Genomic DNA, 19,365 nt, shown 5'->3' with positions numbered 1-19,365 from the left:
GAAATAGGCCGTCCCAGGGGAATGAGAAAACATCGCCCATGCTCCTCGGCTGGGGGAACCTGCTGGCGAACCTCCAGCACTTGGAATTCATCGCCGTCGCGAGGAGATCGATTTGGGGTTCGCCCCATCGTCGGAAGAGTCAATCCACTTGATCCTGGCGTAGCTCCCATTCGTGGCACGAGCGCACCTCCCTGCTGAGTGAGTCGGCAATCGTGTTTTTTATCCCTGCCAGATGAAGAGGCACCAGAAACATCCGTTGGGCGACGGCCCAATGCCACAGATCCTGGGCTTCCTTGGATAGGGCTGGGGACCTGGTCCCGCCCTGCTTCCGGATGTAGAACATCGTGGTGGTGTTGTCGGTGAAGATCCTCACCACCTTGCCCTTGAGGGACAGAAGAAAGGACCTGAGGGCCCAGAACACTGCGCGGAGCTCCAAAACGTCGATGCGGAGTGACTTCTCCTCCGGGAGCCAAAGGCCTCTCGCGTGAAGGTCTCTGGAGTGCGCTCCCCAACCTTCCAGGGAGGCGTCCGTCGTCACCGTCGCCTGGTGAGCTGGGATCTGAAAGTCCGTGCCCGCCGCCAGATGGGAGCGGGTACCCCACCACCGGATCGCCTGACGGAACGTCTCGTTGAGAGGGATCCTGTCCTCGAAGCTGCCCGTCGACTGGACCCAGCGGACGTCGAGGAACTCTTGTAAGGGGCGCATCCGAAGCCTGCAAAGGCGCACCAGATAAATGCAGGAGGACATCATCCCGAGGAGGGACTTGATAGATCTTACCCTGGCCATGTCCGTGGCCAGCAGACGCTGCACCTTGCCCAGAATGGTCCTGGTCCTTTCCTCCGACGGCGAGGCCAGCCGCGCCACTGTGTCGAGCTTGGCTCCCAGAAACAGGGCGACTTGCAACGGAACCAGGTGCAATTTTGGAAAGTTAATGGAGAATCTCAGGTCCGTGAGCAGATGGACGGTCTTCGCAGTGTGCTCCACGACGAGTTCCCTCGTCCTTGCCCGGATGAGCCAGTCGTCCAGGTAGGGGTAGACGTGGATCCCCTGTAGGCGCAGCGTGCCGCCACCGGTGCGAGGCACTTGGTGAATACCCTGGGTGCCGACTTCAATCCGAACGGGAGGGCCTTGAACTGGTAGTGCCGCCCTTGGACCACAAACCTGAGGAACTTTCGGTGTCTTCTTAGAATGGGGATGTGGAAGTACGCATCCTCCAAGTCCAACGACGACAGGAAATCGCCCTCCTCCAGCTGTCCCAGCACGTGCTGGAGGGTGACCATATGGAACTTCTGCGCCTTGATGTACTTGTTCACTCGTCGTAGGTCCAGGATGGGGCGCCATCCTCCTGTCTTCTTTTTTACGAGGAAGTACCTTGAATAAACTCCGGAGCCCCGAAGCCTCTTTGGGACGAGCTCGATGGCACCCTTCTTGAGCATCGCCCTTACTTCCAACAGCAGTTGAGGGACGTGATTTTCCTTCCTGACCACGGGTGGAACGTGAGGGCATTTCTTCTGAAACTCGAGGGCGTGCCCTTGGGCCAGGGCGTCCAGCACCCAGCGGTCGGTGGAGATGGACTCCCACACGCTGACGAACCTCGCCAGCCGGCCTCCCACCGGGGTGCTTCGGCTGGGGCTCGAGCCCACGGTCCGTTCAATCTTGTTTGGAGGCCGCCTTGCCTCCTTCACCTCCCTGTCGACGACGACGGGCACCACCTGACTTGCCGCGTCCCCTGTAGGCTTCCTGGGACGAAGATCTTGCCGCTTGGCGGTAAGTGGAGGAGCCACTGCCGGATCCCTTGGAGGCACCTTGTCTGCCTCCGGAGCTCCGAAAGGACGGCCGTCATTGTTGGAGCACTCCCAGTGCCCGGGCAGTCTCTGTGTCCGTCTTGATGGCCTGAAGGGACTCATCAACCGCCTTCCCAAACAGGTTGTTCCCGTCGAAGGGCATGTCCAAAACCTTGGTTTGTACGTCCTGGCGGAAATCCGTGGCCTTGAGCCATCCTCGTCGTCTCAAGCAAACGCTGTTGCCCAACTGACGGAAACCGGTGTCGGCGATGTCCGTTGCCACTGTGATGGCATGGTCCGAAGCAATCTCCTCCTCCTGTAGAATTTCAAGGGCCTCAGCCCTTTTGGCGTCCGGAAGGAAGTCTAACAGAGGGGTGATTTTGAACCACAACTCCCTGTCGTAGCGGGTTACGATAGCCAGGGCGTTGGCCGCCTTGACAGTCGTCGCTGCGGATGAGATGATCCGTCGTCCCATCGTTTCCAACTTCCTGCCCTCGCCGTCCGGCGGGGAAGTTGATGTCGAGGCCGATGCCCCCCCAGCTTTCTTCTTTGCAGCCGCCGAGACGACCGAATCCGGGGTAGGTTGTGCCCGAAGGCACAAGGGGGCAGCATCGGGGACCCGGTACTTCTTCTCGTACCGTTCCCTCTTTGCCGGCGCCGTTGCAGGGTTCTTGAGGAGGGCGAGCCCCTCATCCCAGATGTCATCAAGAAGCATTACGGCGAGGACCGTCTTCCTTTTAGCCTCGCGCCGTTGGTAAAGGAACCCTTCTTTCTTCTTTTCTTCTGGGCACAGCTGGAAAAGCTTGGATGCCCTGGAAATCATGGCATGAAAGGATCCAATCTCATCGGGCGGGGTTGCCCGAGCAGGGGGCGACGGGGGACACGTCCCGTCGTCGCCTCCGTCGTCATCTGTACCTGTCGTAGCCGTGTCCGTGCCTGTATCATCCCTGTGGGTAGTAGACCGGGGGGAAGGCAGAGCAGGCCGTAGAGGTGGGAGAGGTGGCGTAGGATGCGTCGTCCTCCTCCTCTTATGCGGTGGACTCTCCGAAGGTCCTGGAAGGGGCAACCTTGTCCTTATCTCCGAGCATAAGGACTGAATCGCTGACAAAATGGCCGCCGAAGTGTCCTGCGGCGCTGGAAAGGACGGCCGCGAGGGCTCCTGAGGAGCCTTGTCAGCGACACCGTCGCTCTCGTCGTCGCCCTCGTCGGGATCCCTCCCGATGGGCTGAGCCTCTTCCACGACTTCGATGAGCTCATCTTCAGAGGTCGTGTCCGTTTCCACGATGGCCACCAGCCCCTCCCCCACCTTCTCCAACGAGGACTTCGTGGGGGTCTTCTCAATGGGCCTGAAAGACGACTCCCTCCGCGGTGGCAGGGAGACTCTGGGTCCTAAGGGCGCCTCCACTGGTGTAGCCTCCACAGGCTGAGCCAGGGCCGCGGCGACATCCTCAATCGAGGTCTTAGCAGGGTGAATTAAGGCCATCGCCACCTTCTGGATGCCTGGGGCCTTCACCTTGGGGGGAGGGTCCGAGCCTCGCTCCCCCTCTGCCGGAATCTTCGAAATCGACCGGGGCCTCTCCAGAAGCTTCGCCGGGTTCTCGGACTTCCTCTTACCCGAGCCAGAGCGTTGGCTCGTGGTTGATGGCGACGGAGAGGGTGCGCCCTGCCTGGCAGCCAAGGAGCCCGACCGTTCAGCGCTCCTGGTGCCCGCGGACTCACGGTGCTTAGTCTTTTGTTGGGCCCCCGTCACCGGGGCACCCTCTCAGGACTTAGAAGACCGCTCTGACTTCTTTTTCTTCTTCTCGCCTGACGGGCTCTTCCCTTCCAGCCAGTTGGCGAGACGGAGGTGGCGATCCTTCATGGTCCGCTCCGACATGTTCCCACAAAACGCACAGTCCTTCTCCGTGTGCGTCTTGTCCTCATGGAGACAGTAGAGGCATAACGAATGCTTGTCCTCCTTGAAAACATTCTGCAGCTGGCATCCAGGGCAGGTCCTGAACAGCTTCCCGGGCGTCGAGCTTCCTTTCTCCTGGGCCATGTCCGGGGTAGGCCTCGGAACTTCTGGAATCCTCCAAAAGCGTAACTCGACGAAAACTTCACCCTTGAGGGGCGTAGAAAACTCCGAAACGGATCCCCGTTGATCGGATGTAGAAACGGTGGAGCTTGAGGCTCTATTTAACCGAAAAATTAGAAAAATCTCCTGAAAAAGCACGAAAACGCAGCAAAAGCTCGAGAGCTACAGCACGAGAACTCCCAACACTTGAACGTGCGGTAAAAATCTGAGGATGGCTGTCAGAGGCGGGGTTTAGGGAGAGGGCAGTCATTGGCTGGGGGCAGTATGACCCAGAGACCAGTGATTGGTTACTACTAAGAAAGACAGATCAGAAACAAAACTGATACTGATTTTTTTCTATACCGAGGATTCCCGGCCTGACGACGGGGAATATTCATGAGCATGTGAATCCATGCCAGACCCCATGCTGGAGAAATTTGTATCGACTTGGATGCCCTTTATAGTTACCTATGTTGAGACATTTTGCCCTGCTGTGACTATTTGTTGGCCACAAAATGTATGCACTTTACGGCACCAGAGGGCGGGTTTATGTCAATGCCTTGCCGCTGGGGGTGGGGGACATGTTGTACTTCAATTGTCTGTTTCCCCTGTTTATTTATCAATGTCTTAAGCTCTGCATGCTTCTTGCTGTATTCACAGTCTGTTAAGTATACATGCATCATACATGTAATCACTAGTACATGACGTTTTCTAGGCATACCTACATGCATCCTGCTATTACAAATGTGACATGCACTAAAATGTCTGGAATAGCAAAACATACACCTCGTCTGTATGAAATAGACATTGGGGAAGCGCGATAGAGGCAGAGGAAGGCAAAATGCACAAAAAGTGCCATTATTGACTGGTCTGTGAATTGTCTGCATGCATTTTAATCACTTTTACAAGGTTGGAAATGTATTTTTTGATATCCCCAATGGTTACCCGTTTGAGCTCCCCATATGATTTTAGCACGGTGGAAAATATGCACTCAGCACTAGCAATTGACTAGTGCTACTTGACTCCTGGCAAGTACGAAATAGTGTGCTGTCTGTATGTATTTAATTGTGGTGGCAATTAATTTTTTTATGGCTGGCTAGTAGCTTGCAAAATGACCTCCACATCCCCTATTTACAGTATTTGGTAGTTCTATTTTATTGCATTTAGCAGGAATCTATTTTACATTCCCTACTTGCGGGAAACTTGCAATGTTTCCTGTAATCTTGAAATGCCACTTACGACTTATACCCACCCATACTAGTGTTAACCCCCCAATTATGGAAGCTTTTATGTATTATTAAAATAGTGTTTATGGTAGAAACACTAGGCCATATTTCGAGACAATAAAATATTTTTTAAAAGCATTGGAATTACTGCATATGGAGATATTCAGATCAAACATATATTAATGACAAAAGGACAAAATATAAATTTTCAATAGTGCTGGGCAACTGTAGAATTCATGCAAGTTTTTACTAAAACAAATTATTTATTTCTAAACTGCATCCCATTTTATTTACATCCATGCAGAAAAAGATTGACTGCAAATGGAAATGTTTGAGTAAATGTTATACTAAAAGAATTAGTCTAATATTTTGTTTTTGTGCATTTTTGTCATTTAGCCAAGAGACCAGAAGGAGCCATCAACTCAGTGACCATCCAAATATGTATGAGGTGAGAGAGTTCAAATGTTCCTTAGAGAGAGAAAGAGAGGAGACAGGAAGAGAGAGAAGAGAGACAGAGAGTGAGAGCGAGAGAGGGAAGGTGGCAGAAGACGAAAGAGAAAGGGATATTTACAGAGATTGACAGTGAGAAAGAGGCCAGGGAGCGTGTCTGTGTGTGTGTCTATGTGTGTGCGTGTGTATGCACATTTTAAAATCAACACCCATGACAATTGACTGCAAACGTCATAAAAGTAAATGAAAATACTGTAATTGTATTTGTTTTCACAATTTATGTTCAGATAGATTAATATATATTGTGACAAAGTCCCATAATGGTGGCAGGGTGTTGAGCCTGGAGTCACACTGAGGGCTACCACCTGCTCTGTGATGCAGGGCCCGGAGGATTTATACGGCGGACCCCTGAGGGCACCCTTTTACCTCCCCAGCCTCTTGGGTGTTCGCTGTCTAGAGATTCTCAACCACCCTTAGCACAGTAGATCAGGCCGGAATAGGACGATGAAAGCCAGGTATGGAGATTTTAACCTGTGAAGCCAACTCCTTGCGCAAGAGACCAGAGGAAATGATTATTGAATCCCAGATGAAGTGGAAAGAGAATCAGTGACATATTTGCTAGACTCCGGCATTTAGAAGTCTCAATTCAGGCCAAAAATGGTATTCCTGGATCAGCAAATTACCAGGCGTTTTTTCCCATCACCAGTTTTGATAGGACCAGGTAATCTATCCAAAGGCACAAGTTGAGGTCAAAGCAGTACTACTGGAGGTTGCCGGAATGCCTGCATACAGAGTTTACACATTATCAATAAAGAGACTGTCCAAGCCTGGAAGAGTTGCTACAACACCCAGCTCACTACCTGGGAGGTTACTGCAAGTCAGAGAGGCTGAGGGCAGACTAGTCTGGTTGTTGGGTCTGAGGTGGTCTGAATGCCAGAGAGTGAACTTGTCACAACGCTCCATAATAGAGGATGGTAAAAGGGACAGGTTTGACCTGGGGGCGGAGGCCATCCCCTGTTCTGTGATGCCTGGCACCAGGGGGAGTATACAAAGTCTCAGCTAGGCTCCGGATGACAGAAAGGGCTAATGACATCTTATCTCCTATTCAATTGGGACACAGACCGGGTATGGGCACGAGCGAGCAGATTTTACATTTATACTTGATTGTGGCAAATTCACTCTTGGTAAAACATTTTTAAAAAAAATAGGTGATCTACCTGGCCTTCATGGACCTGAGCATGGCCTTCGACAATCGTAAATCGACCCAAGCTGTGGCAAGTGCTCAGGTCCCTGAAGTGTCCGGGAGGGATCTTAAGGATATTTATCAATCATCATGCTAATGCCCAAGCCTGTCTCCGGAATGGAAAGCATGGCAACCGCACTGATTCAGCCTTGTAGAAGCAGGGCAGCAACAGGTATGTGTCCTGGCCCCCCTGCTCATTAGTTTATACATAAATACTCTTTATGAGGTTCTGGTAACTGCAGATGCGGATGTTCCGAAATTGGGGAGCAAAAGGCTCCCTGTGCTCGCCTATGCTGATGACATAGTTTTAATCGCACTCACTCCCCATGCACTGCAAAAATGAATTTTGGTATGTACATAATTTATGAATGGGTTTGACCCGACAGTCAATGCCCTTAAATCTGCAGTGATGGTCTGCCATAGAGGCAGATGGTCTTGAAGGTTCCCAGTTATGCTTAGTACTTAATCGGTTATAGCGGTGGTGAAAGAGTTTGATTACCTGGGTGGCTGCTTTTCATAGACTTTTTCACCTGCACCACACATTATGAAACAGCGCATAGGTTGAAACAGCCATTGAAGGAGATTCTTTCATTTTATGTTTATGTCAAAGTCTAAACCGATACACTCAAAAGGTCAACTATACTTTTGTAAATCAGTATCAGTTACAAAATATGGAATGCCAACACGGATGAAATTAAGACCATAGACAATTACTTGAAAAATATCCGGGGATTTCCATGCTCATGTTGTACATATGGAACTGGGTTGCACTTACATTATTGTTTGCAGAGGTGTTTGTCTTCTGCTGTTATCCCGCTCCTGTGCAGTCTGTCTACTGTGATTCCCCTGCTGAAGGAGGACCCTCCATTACAATAACTCCATACTGACGCGCAGCGTCCGCAGAGCTCTTTGTAGAGGTGTTAATCTTCTCCTGTCTTCAACTGTGACGGCTCCACAACCAGAGGCGGTGTTCCGTTATCAACTTTACAGCACAAACGGTATTGTACGGACCATCTTTTAAACTTCATACCGTCTGTCGGACCAAGTGGCGGTGCTCTGTATCACACTTGGCAGGTGCAGGGTTGCTTTCGAGCCTCCCTTTGAGCCGAGATCAGTTCACTGTTTTCAGATCTCAACAGTCAGTGTGCGTAAGGGGCGGCATTATTGCATCCCTTTGAAGCCAAGGTTATTTTGGACCCCACATAGTACAGTACATGGCCCTGCAGACTGGCTTGAGTAGCCAAGCTTGCACATTTCATTCAAGTCTCTTTACGGCATCCACTACAGGGCTCCCTCCTGTTTCTAATGGTAATGACGTTTTAGCTGGACCTTTGGTCAGCGCTGAGATGAAAGGCCAAGATGCTGTTATTGTGGCTGCTTTGAGACACAATTTAGGTGTCGAACAAAGCAACGCAACGCAAAGCATGCCTAATACGCCAACTCCAAATGTCCCTACTGAGACAAAAACGAAAGGAGGAAGAAAATTCAGGGCAAAATCAAACCTAGTCACGCGGAAAGCATCCGCACAACTTCCGTTATCCTCTTTTGCAGGCCAATGCATTACAGACTTCTTCTCTAAACTATCTGGCACAAGCATGGAAGTTGAATCTATTCTACCTATTAGAAATATTGCAACTTTGGATCGTACACAGATGAACGTCTTAACAGACCCGAGTATAATTGAGCCAAAGTACAACTTGCGAGGTCTCGGAGAGCGTAATCCAGCAGACATGCGATGCTTCACGTCCTGGGTCACCTGCTGAATTAACGGATTTCATGATGCAAGAGAACTGTGAGAGGTCTTCCATACCTTCTCCTGATTATACTGATCGATCCAATGAGGACGTTATTCGTCACACATTGAGGGAGGCTGATGATTGCATAAAGCTGTCTTCTCCAAGTCTCTCTGCCCTTAATATGGTTTTGAGCTCCTTTGTGAAATGGTACAATAATATCTTGGAAGAAGTGAAGGTACATACCACCATTTTGAGCTCTATTAGCATCAAGGTTGAAGGTTTGGAGGCATGTTTAGGTCATATTGCCTCCCGAGGTACTGCACTCCTCTTGGGTGATACACATAAAGGTATCCAGATCATGCCTGTAGATGACCCTATAACTATTGATGAATCTCTCATTGAGGTAGCACCCTCATTCAATTTAGTGCCCATGTTAAAGGCAATTATTTCTGAGGGTTCAGGGTCATTACAAAACGGTTTATACATAAAGGCCATACTACGCAAACAGTGGTTGTGGTACACTCACATGTAACAGGGGGGATAGACATTGTGGGTGGCAGGGCTAAGAAGACAAAAAATCAAAAATTGTTGAAACGGAGGAACACTTCTTCCCGCAAGTGAATGGGTAACCTTACTATTCCTGAATCAATTAAAAAAGTACAGACTCGGACCAAAGGGCAACCTAGTGTGCCGACTCCTCTGAAAGAGGAAAGTACTAATGAGTTAAACCCTTGCAAACCAGCTGGGCCACAAACTCCTTGCATTAACTCGCTTCTTGCTCCAACGATGTCCCCCATTGCAATCCCTAATTCGACTTTATTAATTTCTCAGTGCACCTCTTGCGACAAAGGTTGTCAGATTCTAGCTCACTTGATAATCTCTTTACCTTTAAGATCTGCTTTCTCAGCCTTTGACGCTAAGGTAGATGTAGAAATTCAAACCTTGCCCAAAATGCTAACCTTTAAGGAGGAATCTCTTTGAAAATCCCCTTATGTCAGCACCCTGGTCTTGTGCTCCCCTGTTCTAACCCTGCCTTGTTCTTTGGAGAAGAGCCTAAACTGCCTATTCCTTTTCTTAAGACTGATTGTTCTAATCCTTCCTTGTTCTTTAGGAAGGGGTCTTTACTGTCTATCCCTGTTTTTAAGAGTCAGTCAGTCACCGGGCTTAGGAGTGTGGAACAACAAACCAAAATGTGATCCCAAAAAGTGAGTCGGTGGTACAAACAGATGGGTTTGGGTTTTAGAAGGGGACGAAAGTAATTCAGAGGCAGGCCTTTTGTTTCCCAAATTTAATAACATGGTGTTAACACGGATTTCTGAACTCTGTCCTGGCGGCGCAGAAGTTCAGAAGGCCAACCTAATTACTTGGAACAGGGTAACCTCTGGACGAGCCAGACCAATCAAGGTAGCGATCGCGGCGTTCAAGACTAGGTCTCAAGAGGGGTGAGGGTGACTGAAAGCCCGCAATGAGCACACAAAGCAAGATCACTTACAAACTACTCCAAACAGGTGTTATATCAAAAATATATACACATTTATTTAAGGCCTTTAAAACAATGACCGTAGCGAGAAAATCACACTATAACAATATTAAACCAACACATACCATATCCACACAATATATATACAAATACGACAGTCGCAAGCGTTATATGCACGAAATGTGTAGTCCACCTGAAAGGAAAGGAAAACAGGCAGTGCGATAATGCTTTCGACTCAGTTCGCCTTCAGAGGCACCTAACTAGATGGAAGTCCGAGCCCTGCGAAGAGTGGAGCCTTGTGCTCAAAGTACCTGCACGCGCTGGTGCCTACGGGCAGAAGGAGAAGCTCTTCGGAGGAAGTCAGGCAGTTCGGATTAGTGCACAACAGAAGAAGAACAGGTTCCGCCACTCAAGCGCAGCCTCCACAGCGAGCAGAAGCAGAGCGTGAGTACGGACAAAAAGGGTGCTGTTTTTACACAGCGGGGAAAAGCAATGGGCTACTGCAGGAGGGCGACCAGATCCTAGCTATGCTACTCACCGGTCCCCGAAGCAAGCAGACCCAGGCTTCTCCACGTTAGTTTCAGCAGCTGGCAGGTTCAGAAGAGCCGGGAATGCCTCGTTGTCGTGTAGAGCAAAAAGACGTCCCAATCGAAGAAACCTGCACAGTTTGTTGCCGCAGCAGGGCAACGGAGCGGCTGTGTGCATCTGAGCCAAATGTACACTCCTCCCTTCAGACCTGGGAACTCCAAGTGTACGAAGCGTGGGAGAGTGACAAGGACTCGAGATACTACACAACCTGGCGGCGGTTACAGAGCAGGACTCCCTTGTAAGCTGGTCAGTCAACTGGATGGCCCAGAGACGCTTCCGAAGGCTTACTGCTAGGAGATGATGAAGTTGCCGAGAATAGCTGTACCTGCTATTCCAAAGGTCGAAGCACCAGTACAGGCCTTCTGGTTCGATCAAAGGAGGAAAGGGTTTCACAGGACGACAGCAGTGCAAAGGAGGAGTCCTTCAGCGGGTCACCAGCGATTCCTCGGTCCAGCCTCTTGGTTGCAGGATACTTGGCTCCTGTATTCCTTCGTTCGTGAGAACTCAGGAGATCGACCTGGTAGTGGTGTTTCCAGCCCCCTCTTATCCACGGTTCCCTTCGCGCCAAAACAGAGGGGAGCCAATGGGAGATCCGCTCATCAACACACACACCATTCGTGGACCAATCACGGACCACGGTGGTCCCAGGCATTCACACTACCCTAGACTCTCTGGCACCCAGGATGTGTATTGGGACCAGACATCCCAGCCCACACCCTGGAGGAACACACACGGCATGTAGAAGCCCGCAAAAGCATCTGTGTTTCGCGGGAAAGTACATGCCCAAATAAGGAAGGCCCCGGGTCAGCTCGACCTGGGGAAGGTGAAAGGAGCAAGACGGTCAGCGGACAGGACAAAGGAGCCTCGTGGTCTGGCCATTTTGGGAGCCAGGCCACCATTTTGGGTTAAGCAAAGAAAACGTGCTCAGAACGCCAAAAGGAGCTCAAAATACAAAGAAACGATCGCTGCCACCATTCCCGTCCCTGAATTACTTGCACCGATCAAATACAATCCTAAACGAGTATCTAGGGTCTGTAGAAGGCTAGAGACCCAAGAGAGCTGTAACTTAGCTTACAGTGCCCTCTTGTGTCATGTTGCACTAAAGCCGCAACATGATAAAAGAAATTACGGGAAACAGCGTTCCCCGGTACTGACTGTCTTAAGGGCATGTCAGTTTCCCCGTAAGAAAGGAGCGAAAGCCCAGAGGAGTGCGGCAGAAGGCTGCACTTCTCTGGCAAAGTCAAGAACAAGGTGAAAAACAACAGCAAAAAGTTTAGGGGTTGCCACATGGAAGGAAAATTACCTACAATTACGAAATCTTTCCTAACACATGGTGCCCAAAATATTCCAGGCACCTGTGATCCACCGTTCCCTGAATTTGGGTGGCTTACTTGATAAATTGTACATGCCCAAATGCTGGGGACCGGACGTTCCTTATCCCTTCCCGAGTTTGGAAGGAAATTGTACAAAGCCCAATGTTCATGTACATATAACCCATGCTCCTGTTTGGGATCACATCAATAAGTTGAAACCAAAAATTGGCAAACAAGGAAGTAATAAACCTTATAGTATTTTTCGGCAAGAAAAAACAATGGATTCCAAACTGGGTTTCGGTGGGTCAAATATGGCCACCCGAGTACAAGTATTCCTATGTCCCTGCTAAAACCTACATCAAATAGTAATCACCTGGATCAGGGTGAAAGGAATATACAAGTACTCTTCGGTTTATTGGGTGACAGCTTCCCGGTGTGTTTGAATCATACCAATGTTCTCTGTACATTTTTGCTGAAATTCCGACTTTAGCTGCATGATCTTCAGCAGATATTGACCTTTTCACACATGCAGAATACTGCACAGTCTTTGCTTTATTTCAGATCTAGATTGGCTATAGATTCGATTCTGTCATAAAGGGTATTTCTGAATAATATGGGTTTTTTGATAGCCCGGTGGTCTGAATGTGGACAAATCACCCAAATGTCCCGGCTAGGGGATAATCCCCACGCCACCACGTCTAGTGGTGGTCAATATAATAGCGACAGGGCAAGAAATCAAGAGAGAACATCAATCTTTAGAGTAAAGTGGTCAGAGACCAAGTCTCCCTCCAGATATAGGGCGGGACGATGATATAACTGGGCCAACAGATCCATGTGCTAGTAATGAAGAGCTGAAGATACTTTCATGGAATTCTAGGGATAATGTAAATTTGATGACAAATAGAGACACTCTGGTGCTCTTGAGAAGATGTAACTGTTTGCTACTCCAAGAAACTCGTCTAACATCTTTGCCAGTGTTCGACAGTGATCTGTTGGGGAAAGATGAGGACACAGGGGGTGTTGGAATCAATGTTGGAGAGCAGATCTTCACATATGTTCAGGAGAGCAGTTTCCGTGCTTCTGGCAGTTCTGAAGCCAGACTGATGGTCATGGAGACAACCAACAGATTCAGTGTGAAGATTAAGCTGGGGGATGGTCAGCTTTTCCAGGAGTTTGCCCAGGAAAGGAGTGATGGAGACTGGGTGATAGTTAGCTGGGCAGAAAGGGTCAGCAGAGGGTTTCTTAAGAAGAGGGTGCACAAGGGAGTGCTTCAGGGGGGAAGGGAAGATTCCAGTGGCGAAGAAGTGGACTTGGTAGAAGCAAAGATTTGGAGGAGGGTCCTGGGAGTTCCAAACGCTGTTCCCCTTGCAGCTCTCAGATTTGAACCAGGCCTGATTTCAATCAGAGCATGTGTACAGTGGAAATTATTGTCCCTGTATAAATAATTGCTTCTACCAGTTGCTTCCACTTTGCATGACGATCTGAGCTCATATTTGAATCAGGAGCCTGGGGTGGATCTTGCTATTACATAGCTCAGCTCTGTGTATCATGTGAAAATCTATTGAAGAAATTAATCTTGGACACTGAAGTTTTGTTGGTTAATACTGTTAATTTGAAAAACCTCCTATATGATAAAGACTAGATTGAGACATTACAGGAATGTATTATCTACTTTTCTACGAGCCATCCTATTCATGAACACACAAAAAGAGGGACACTACTGCCCTATCTGGTACAATTCCCCAATAATCGGTACAGATCGGTTCTGCTTAGATTTCGGTGGAATCTTTTACCAACGAATGAAGTACTCTGCAGGAGGGGTTTGATTACATCAGCAGATTCAATATGTAGATTGTGTAAGAGCTAAGATAACGAGGACACTTCTAGACACTTGATTTTGTACTGTTCTGCACTTAATGATATAAGGATGAGTTATCTGGGGAAATTGTTCCTTTCCATTGACTGGTGCAATGACGAACATCCTGGCGCAGATGTCTGTATAGCGAAAACATCTGATGGCCTAGCAGTAGCAGCCTTTTTTAAACTTGTTGAAGCAAAGGTAATGATCCAATTACACCTTTTTTATTCTGTAAGTGTTTATGCAATTTCGAGTGGAAAACTTCAAGGTGAATGAACAAGTTTTATAAGATATTTGTTTTAATGAGGTTATGATTTTTTTGGGAATGTTTTAATTATGTGAATTATGTGAATAATATTGAATAACCTAAAAATCCACATCAATTTTCAAACCAACAGAGAAAAGACACAAGGAACAACTTGAGATCCGAGAAATTAAATACAACACCCTCAGCCATTGGCAAAGTCTACGCGCTAGTACTGGTCCCACACCTATATCTACAAATTAAAAACATTTTTTTAATTGCAAATTGCTCCAACTTGATTGCTAAGAGTCCAAGATTGATTCACTATCCAACTCATTTGCTTTTGTGATTGCCTCATGGCGTAACAATGAGTGCTCAATAAATTTGAGAACAGCTAGACAAAGACTCACGCGCTCTCCCATCAAAACCCACTGTCAGCACTCTGAGACTAGAAGGGTCGAATAATGGGTGCAGTGAGCTTGTCGATGCTTAAAGCGCGACTGATTGAGTGCTGTGCAAGCTGTTACCAGATGGCAAAGAGATTATATTTGTTCTGATGAGCCACGGTCTAGCTCAATTTGATTTCGGGCCAATTTCACTTCCCCAGTGGCAAGTACGTTTAAATCAGATTCTGAGCAGTAAATTCCTGTAATGATAGGATGGGAACTTCAATAGGTAAAGAGGTGGTTTATTTAAACCTTTCTGCTCCAATTCCAAACAAGGTCTTAACACATCTAGATTTCTTCTTCGGATGGTTTCAATCCAGTCCAATTCTTGAAGTTTAATTTGCCACTTTGTTGGATTATAAATCAGCTGCTCTTTGGCCAGCATGGTTCCATCAAGAATCTCTTCAATTTTTGCCACCCAAAGTTTTCATGATTTAGTTGAATATTTATCATTCTGAATGAGTAGTTCAAAAGGAGTGCCTTTCTCAGCCATCCTATACTTTCTATATAATGAGATGGACTTCCATAGGGCGATTGATTCAAGAGATTGAAGTCCGAGTTCATGGCGAATGTTGGCTATAGCTAGAGAATTAGGTAGTTTGAGCACTTTACACCAAAATAAACATTCTAACAGCGCCCATGTGTTCCAGGATAAGCTCAGTAGACCTTCTGACCCGTATGTCTAAAATATTTAAAAACGAAGCTCACTGAAATTAATGCACTTTGTTATTCTTATGCCCCAGACACTTTAAGTCAATTGATAGCTTGCAATCTAAAAAGGAGGTGAGCAAGTGATAACATGAATCAAAGACATGATATTATCACAGAATGTGACGTACAAAAATATCTATTATGGGCATCTATCCCCAATTCAGAGAATAATCCTAACAAGAGCGAGGTTTGATTGCTCAGCACTCAGAGCTATAACATCGACATGGGCAGGTGACAATAGTAGCAAACAATGGGCAACTCTGGCGGTAGCCGTGCCGTTTGCCGCCGGAGTTGCATTTTTCCCGGCACCCGTGAATGGACAAGAACCGGGTCATCCCGAGCTTGGCGGACCCGGTAATTGCCCATTTGCGGGTGCCGGAATCAAGGGCATCACGATCCCCATTCTGCCCCATAGGGCTGAATGGGGATGGGGACGTCGGATGCACCGGCACATTCAGAGTTGTGCCGGTGCATCCAACGTGCTCTGCTCGCGGGTTCCATTACACCCACCAGTAAAAACCTGGTGGGTGAAACGGCACCCGCGAGCAGAGCACGTAGTATGGCGGTCCGGGAACTACGGTACCGGCATGCTTACCGGTACCGTAGTTCCCGGCCCGCCATGGTTGTAATGAGGAAAGTGTTAAGTGGCAAAACAATGATCTGGCACATTCATTGTTCTTCTGTCCTGCCTATGAAAACATTAGGAAAATGACTCTGAAACCAATGGATTATATTGACATTTTCTAACGCCATATTTTCGAAATGCCATTTTGTCGACACAAAATTGCCGAAAACATTTTTTTTCAATTTTTTTATCACATTTTAATTTTGAAATGGGGCGTTCACCTCATCCCCCCGTTTTTGTTTGTATTGACACTTTTTTTTACTTACGAAACATAAATAAAACAAAATACAAAATAATACATTCTGAACTTTTCTTTCGGCATTTTTTTTCCGACAAAATGGTATTTCGAAAATATGTTTGAGAATTTAACCGGATACCAATGCCAATATTAAGGCAGACTGACAGTATCTCCCTGCTTGTATATATTTACTTTGGCCAGATTCTCCTAAGTGGCGTGGGTGCTTTTAACATATTTAAAACGTGCATGGCATGAAAGAAATGCTTATGTTAGCATTTAAATAAAGTTATATATGGTGTTTTTGTCTGATTTTATGCTGAATACTTTTAATCTTATCTTATTGGGAGAGTCACACGATTGTTTTGTTACTGTATTCATGAAATTATATTGTACTGAATTCATGAAATTGAATTGTTTTGAATGATTGTACACATGTTGTGTTATGTATATGTAATATCGTTGTGATGTTTTCATGGACAGTCTGTTCATTCTTTCTGAAATAAACTTGCAGTGAGGTGGTGGTGGGCGAGAAGCAAAGCATTGTGAATAAGCATTTCTTATTGGTCAATCACCTCCTCTAGGCTCCAGCGTCCATTCTCAGCCACACTTGGCAGAGTAGATCTGGTCAGAATAGTTAAGGTGACAGATGCAGAGTATGTAAGCCTCAGAGTCAACTCCCCCAAGGGTCAGGTTCCATGGGACAATCACCGGAAAGCCAGGTTTACAGAGAAGCCTATGCTTGCAAGCGAGGCTCACCTGTTCATGCCCCCATGGTACTGTCAGAGTAAGGAAATTACACGTTATAGGAAGGAGGGAGCGCGGATAATTCTAACCACCCTACTACTCATTACACGTCTTTGTCAACTGTAAATGCCCTCTTGAACACTGAACACAAAATGGTGTGATGGTTCTAGTGAGTTGTTTCCCCTATCTGTGGGTGTCCACGAAACCCATAGTGTTAATGTAGAAGAATGGGCCTATTACAGGCCCTGCCTGTGTCTGCAGGGTCCCACGTAAATCAGAAAGTAAGCATATCACCCAGTGATGGAAGAAGGAATAAAGAGGTGCTGGGTAGTGGTAAACTCTGTTGTACTCACTCTGAATTCAAGATGCCAGCCCCAAGCAAAGCAAGCAGAGTCAGAACATACTCTGCTAGCTAATTGCACTCACGTGCAAAGATTGAAATTCCTTTTCCTGTACCCTAGACACATTGCACGCTTAAGTATGTTGCACATATAGAGAGGCATGAACAATTAAGTGTCCCATGGAGCATCCAGCACAGGGACAAAAGGAGTCAGGAGTCACAGGAGTGTGAGGCAGAGGACATTGTGGCGAGGAAGGAAGGTGCAGAAATAGGAGTTGAAGAGAAGGGGAGAGTGTTAGGGGTGGAGGTGAAAATCAAAAGTAGCATGAAGGAGGAGGAGGCAGAGTTAAGAGTGTAGGTGGGGAAAGAGAAGTGCTTTAAGTAGGAGGAGGAGGAGAGGTAAGGGAGAGAAAAGGACCATGAAGAAAGGGTTAGAGTTAAGAGAGGAGGGTAGTCCCTACCAAGAGAGAGAGAAGTGGAGGTGGGGCAGCCGTGCAATATCAAGTAGGGAAGAGCGAATGAGGTAGGGAGAGAGGTGGTGAAGATCGGAAAGGAGGAAGGAGAAAGGGTGAAGTGAAATGGAGGATGTGGTGCCAAAAAAAGAGGGTTAGAGAACGGGTTGGTTAAGACGCAGGGTCTTGAAGAGGCTAAGGAACAGGATCCATGGGATGGCTAGAGAGCCTGCAGAAGGCGTTAAGCCTGAGAAACCACGAGCCAACTCGATCTTAAGATTCTGGTGCACCAGAGGTGGTGGTACCAGGTAGGAGAATGAGTGCAACATCCTGGGGAATCCCGGGAAAGACAAGGAAGACATCACACAAGGCCAAGGAAGAAATATGGGCCGTTTAAAAACCCCAGAGACACTTCCTCCAGCTGGGAAGGTGGAATTTAGAAGAGAGGCAAGGATGTTGGACCACAGTCCTAAGACCTCAGTTAAACCGAATTCCTTGATTTCTGTTATTAGAATACAAATGGCAAACCATATACTTTCAGCCAGTATGTAACCAATAGCGTATGCTTCTTTGCTTAGACTCACTCTGTCGGCCACGTGTAAAAAATGTGTTTATATGATTACATTCCTTTACTTGACCATATAAACTCGAACTGTGTCTCACAAGTGAACAATGGGATGCTCTGATAACATGAAGGTCACACTGTGCACGTGTGAGAAATAATATGAGTGCAACTGAAGCACGCTTTCTTTCAGAAGGTCCCATTGTTCACACGTTAACACATTTTTTACATGTTAGACACATGCCCGCTAAATGAGAAAATTGAGTCCTTCTACATTGGAGGAGAGCAGCCTCAATTATTATTATGGTATTTATTGAGGGTGGACTTGGCTTCGAGAAACAATGGAGCACTTTACAGAGGTAACAGAACAGATATACTGCGGCGGTAGGATAGAGATGTGCAGAGAGGAGGGGTACAGCGGTTGCGTGGAGGAGAGGGGCGGGCAGCACTTAGTGAGTCTGGTGGTGCTAGGGGAAATGTGATGGCCTAAGTGTTGAGGAGGAGAGCCTCCTTGAAGAGGTGGGACTTGAGTTCTTTTCTGAATAGTAGGAGCTTTGGGGTGAGTCTGATGCTGACGGGAAGGAGGTTTCCTAGTCTTGGGGCGTAGACAGCAAAGGCTTGTTTTCTGGTCTTTTCCTTTTTGCAGCAGCGGATTTCAAGTCTGCACGTGTCCTGGCTTATGGTGGTGCACTACCGACAGATGCTGAGTTTCTCTGCGAGGTAGCTGTGTGATTTAAGGGAAACTGACTTATAGATGATGCAGAAAGATTTGAAGGTTATTCGTGCGTGCAGTGGGAGCCAGTGAAGGTAGATGAGGGCCTGGGTGATGTGGTTGTATGTGCGTAGACCCTGGAGGAGGCATGTGGCCGCGTGCAGTTCACTTCTCAGTGGTACAAGGGATGACGACGGGAGGCCTTCGAGGAGTGCATTGCCCCCATCCAGGTGGGATAGGGCCAGTGCTTGAACGGTGGATCTAAAGCTGTCCAGAGGGAGGAAGGGCTTAACTTTCCGCAAGAGGGAGAGCTGATAACAAGCTGTCTGAGTTTTCTTAGCTATGTGTGTCTTGATGGATAGGTGTTTGTCGATGTGGAACCCAAGGAACCGGGCGCAAGAAGTGAGCTTGGGTGTGAGCCTTCTTTCTTGATTTACCTATGCTACTATCTATACTAGGGACTTCTTCTTTACTGTCCCACTAACATAGTCCTTCCTTAGTTGTCACAGTGGAGAGTTAATAAAAAAAGTGTAAAGGCCTAGGAACAGTAAAATTAATG

General features: G+C 47.5%; 1 protein-coding gene across 2 annotated transcripts in view; it reads left to right on the top strand.

The window, feature by feature from the left end:
* LOC138447868 (complement C3-like) overlaps positions 1-19,365 on the top strand; it is a 1,306,650-nt gene that overhangs the window by 1,159,594 nt on the left and 127,691 nt on the right. For both annotated transcript variants that reach the window (XM_069604330.1, XM_069604329.1), the window contains one exon: positions 5,461-5,512. In XM_069604330.1, the coding sequence (XP_069460431.1) occupies positions 5,461-5,512 (52 nt within the window). The remainder of the gene's footprint in view (positions 1-5,460; positions 5,513-19,365) is intronic.

The sequence above is a fragment of the Ambystoma mexicanum genome, chromosome 3q, assembly GCF_040938575.1.
Source record: "Ambystoma mexicanum isolate Mex_15411 chromosome 3q, UKY_AmexF1_1, whole genome shotgun sequence".
Lineage (NCBI taxonomy): Eukaryota > Metazoa > Chordata > Amphibia > Caudata > Ambystomatidae > Ambystoma > Ambystoma mexicanum.
The sequence above is the reverse complement of the archived record's forward strand: the minus strand, read 5'-3'. Positions and strand labels throughout refer to the sequence as shown.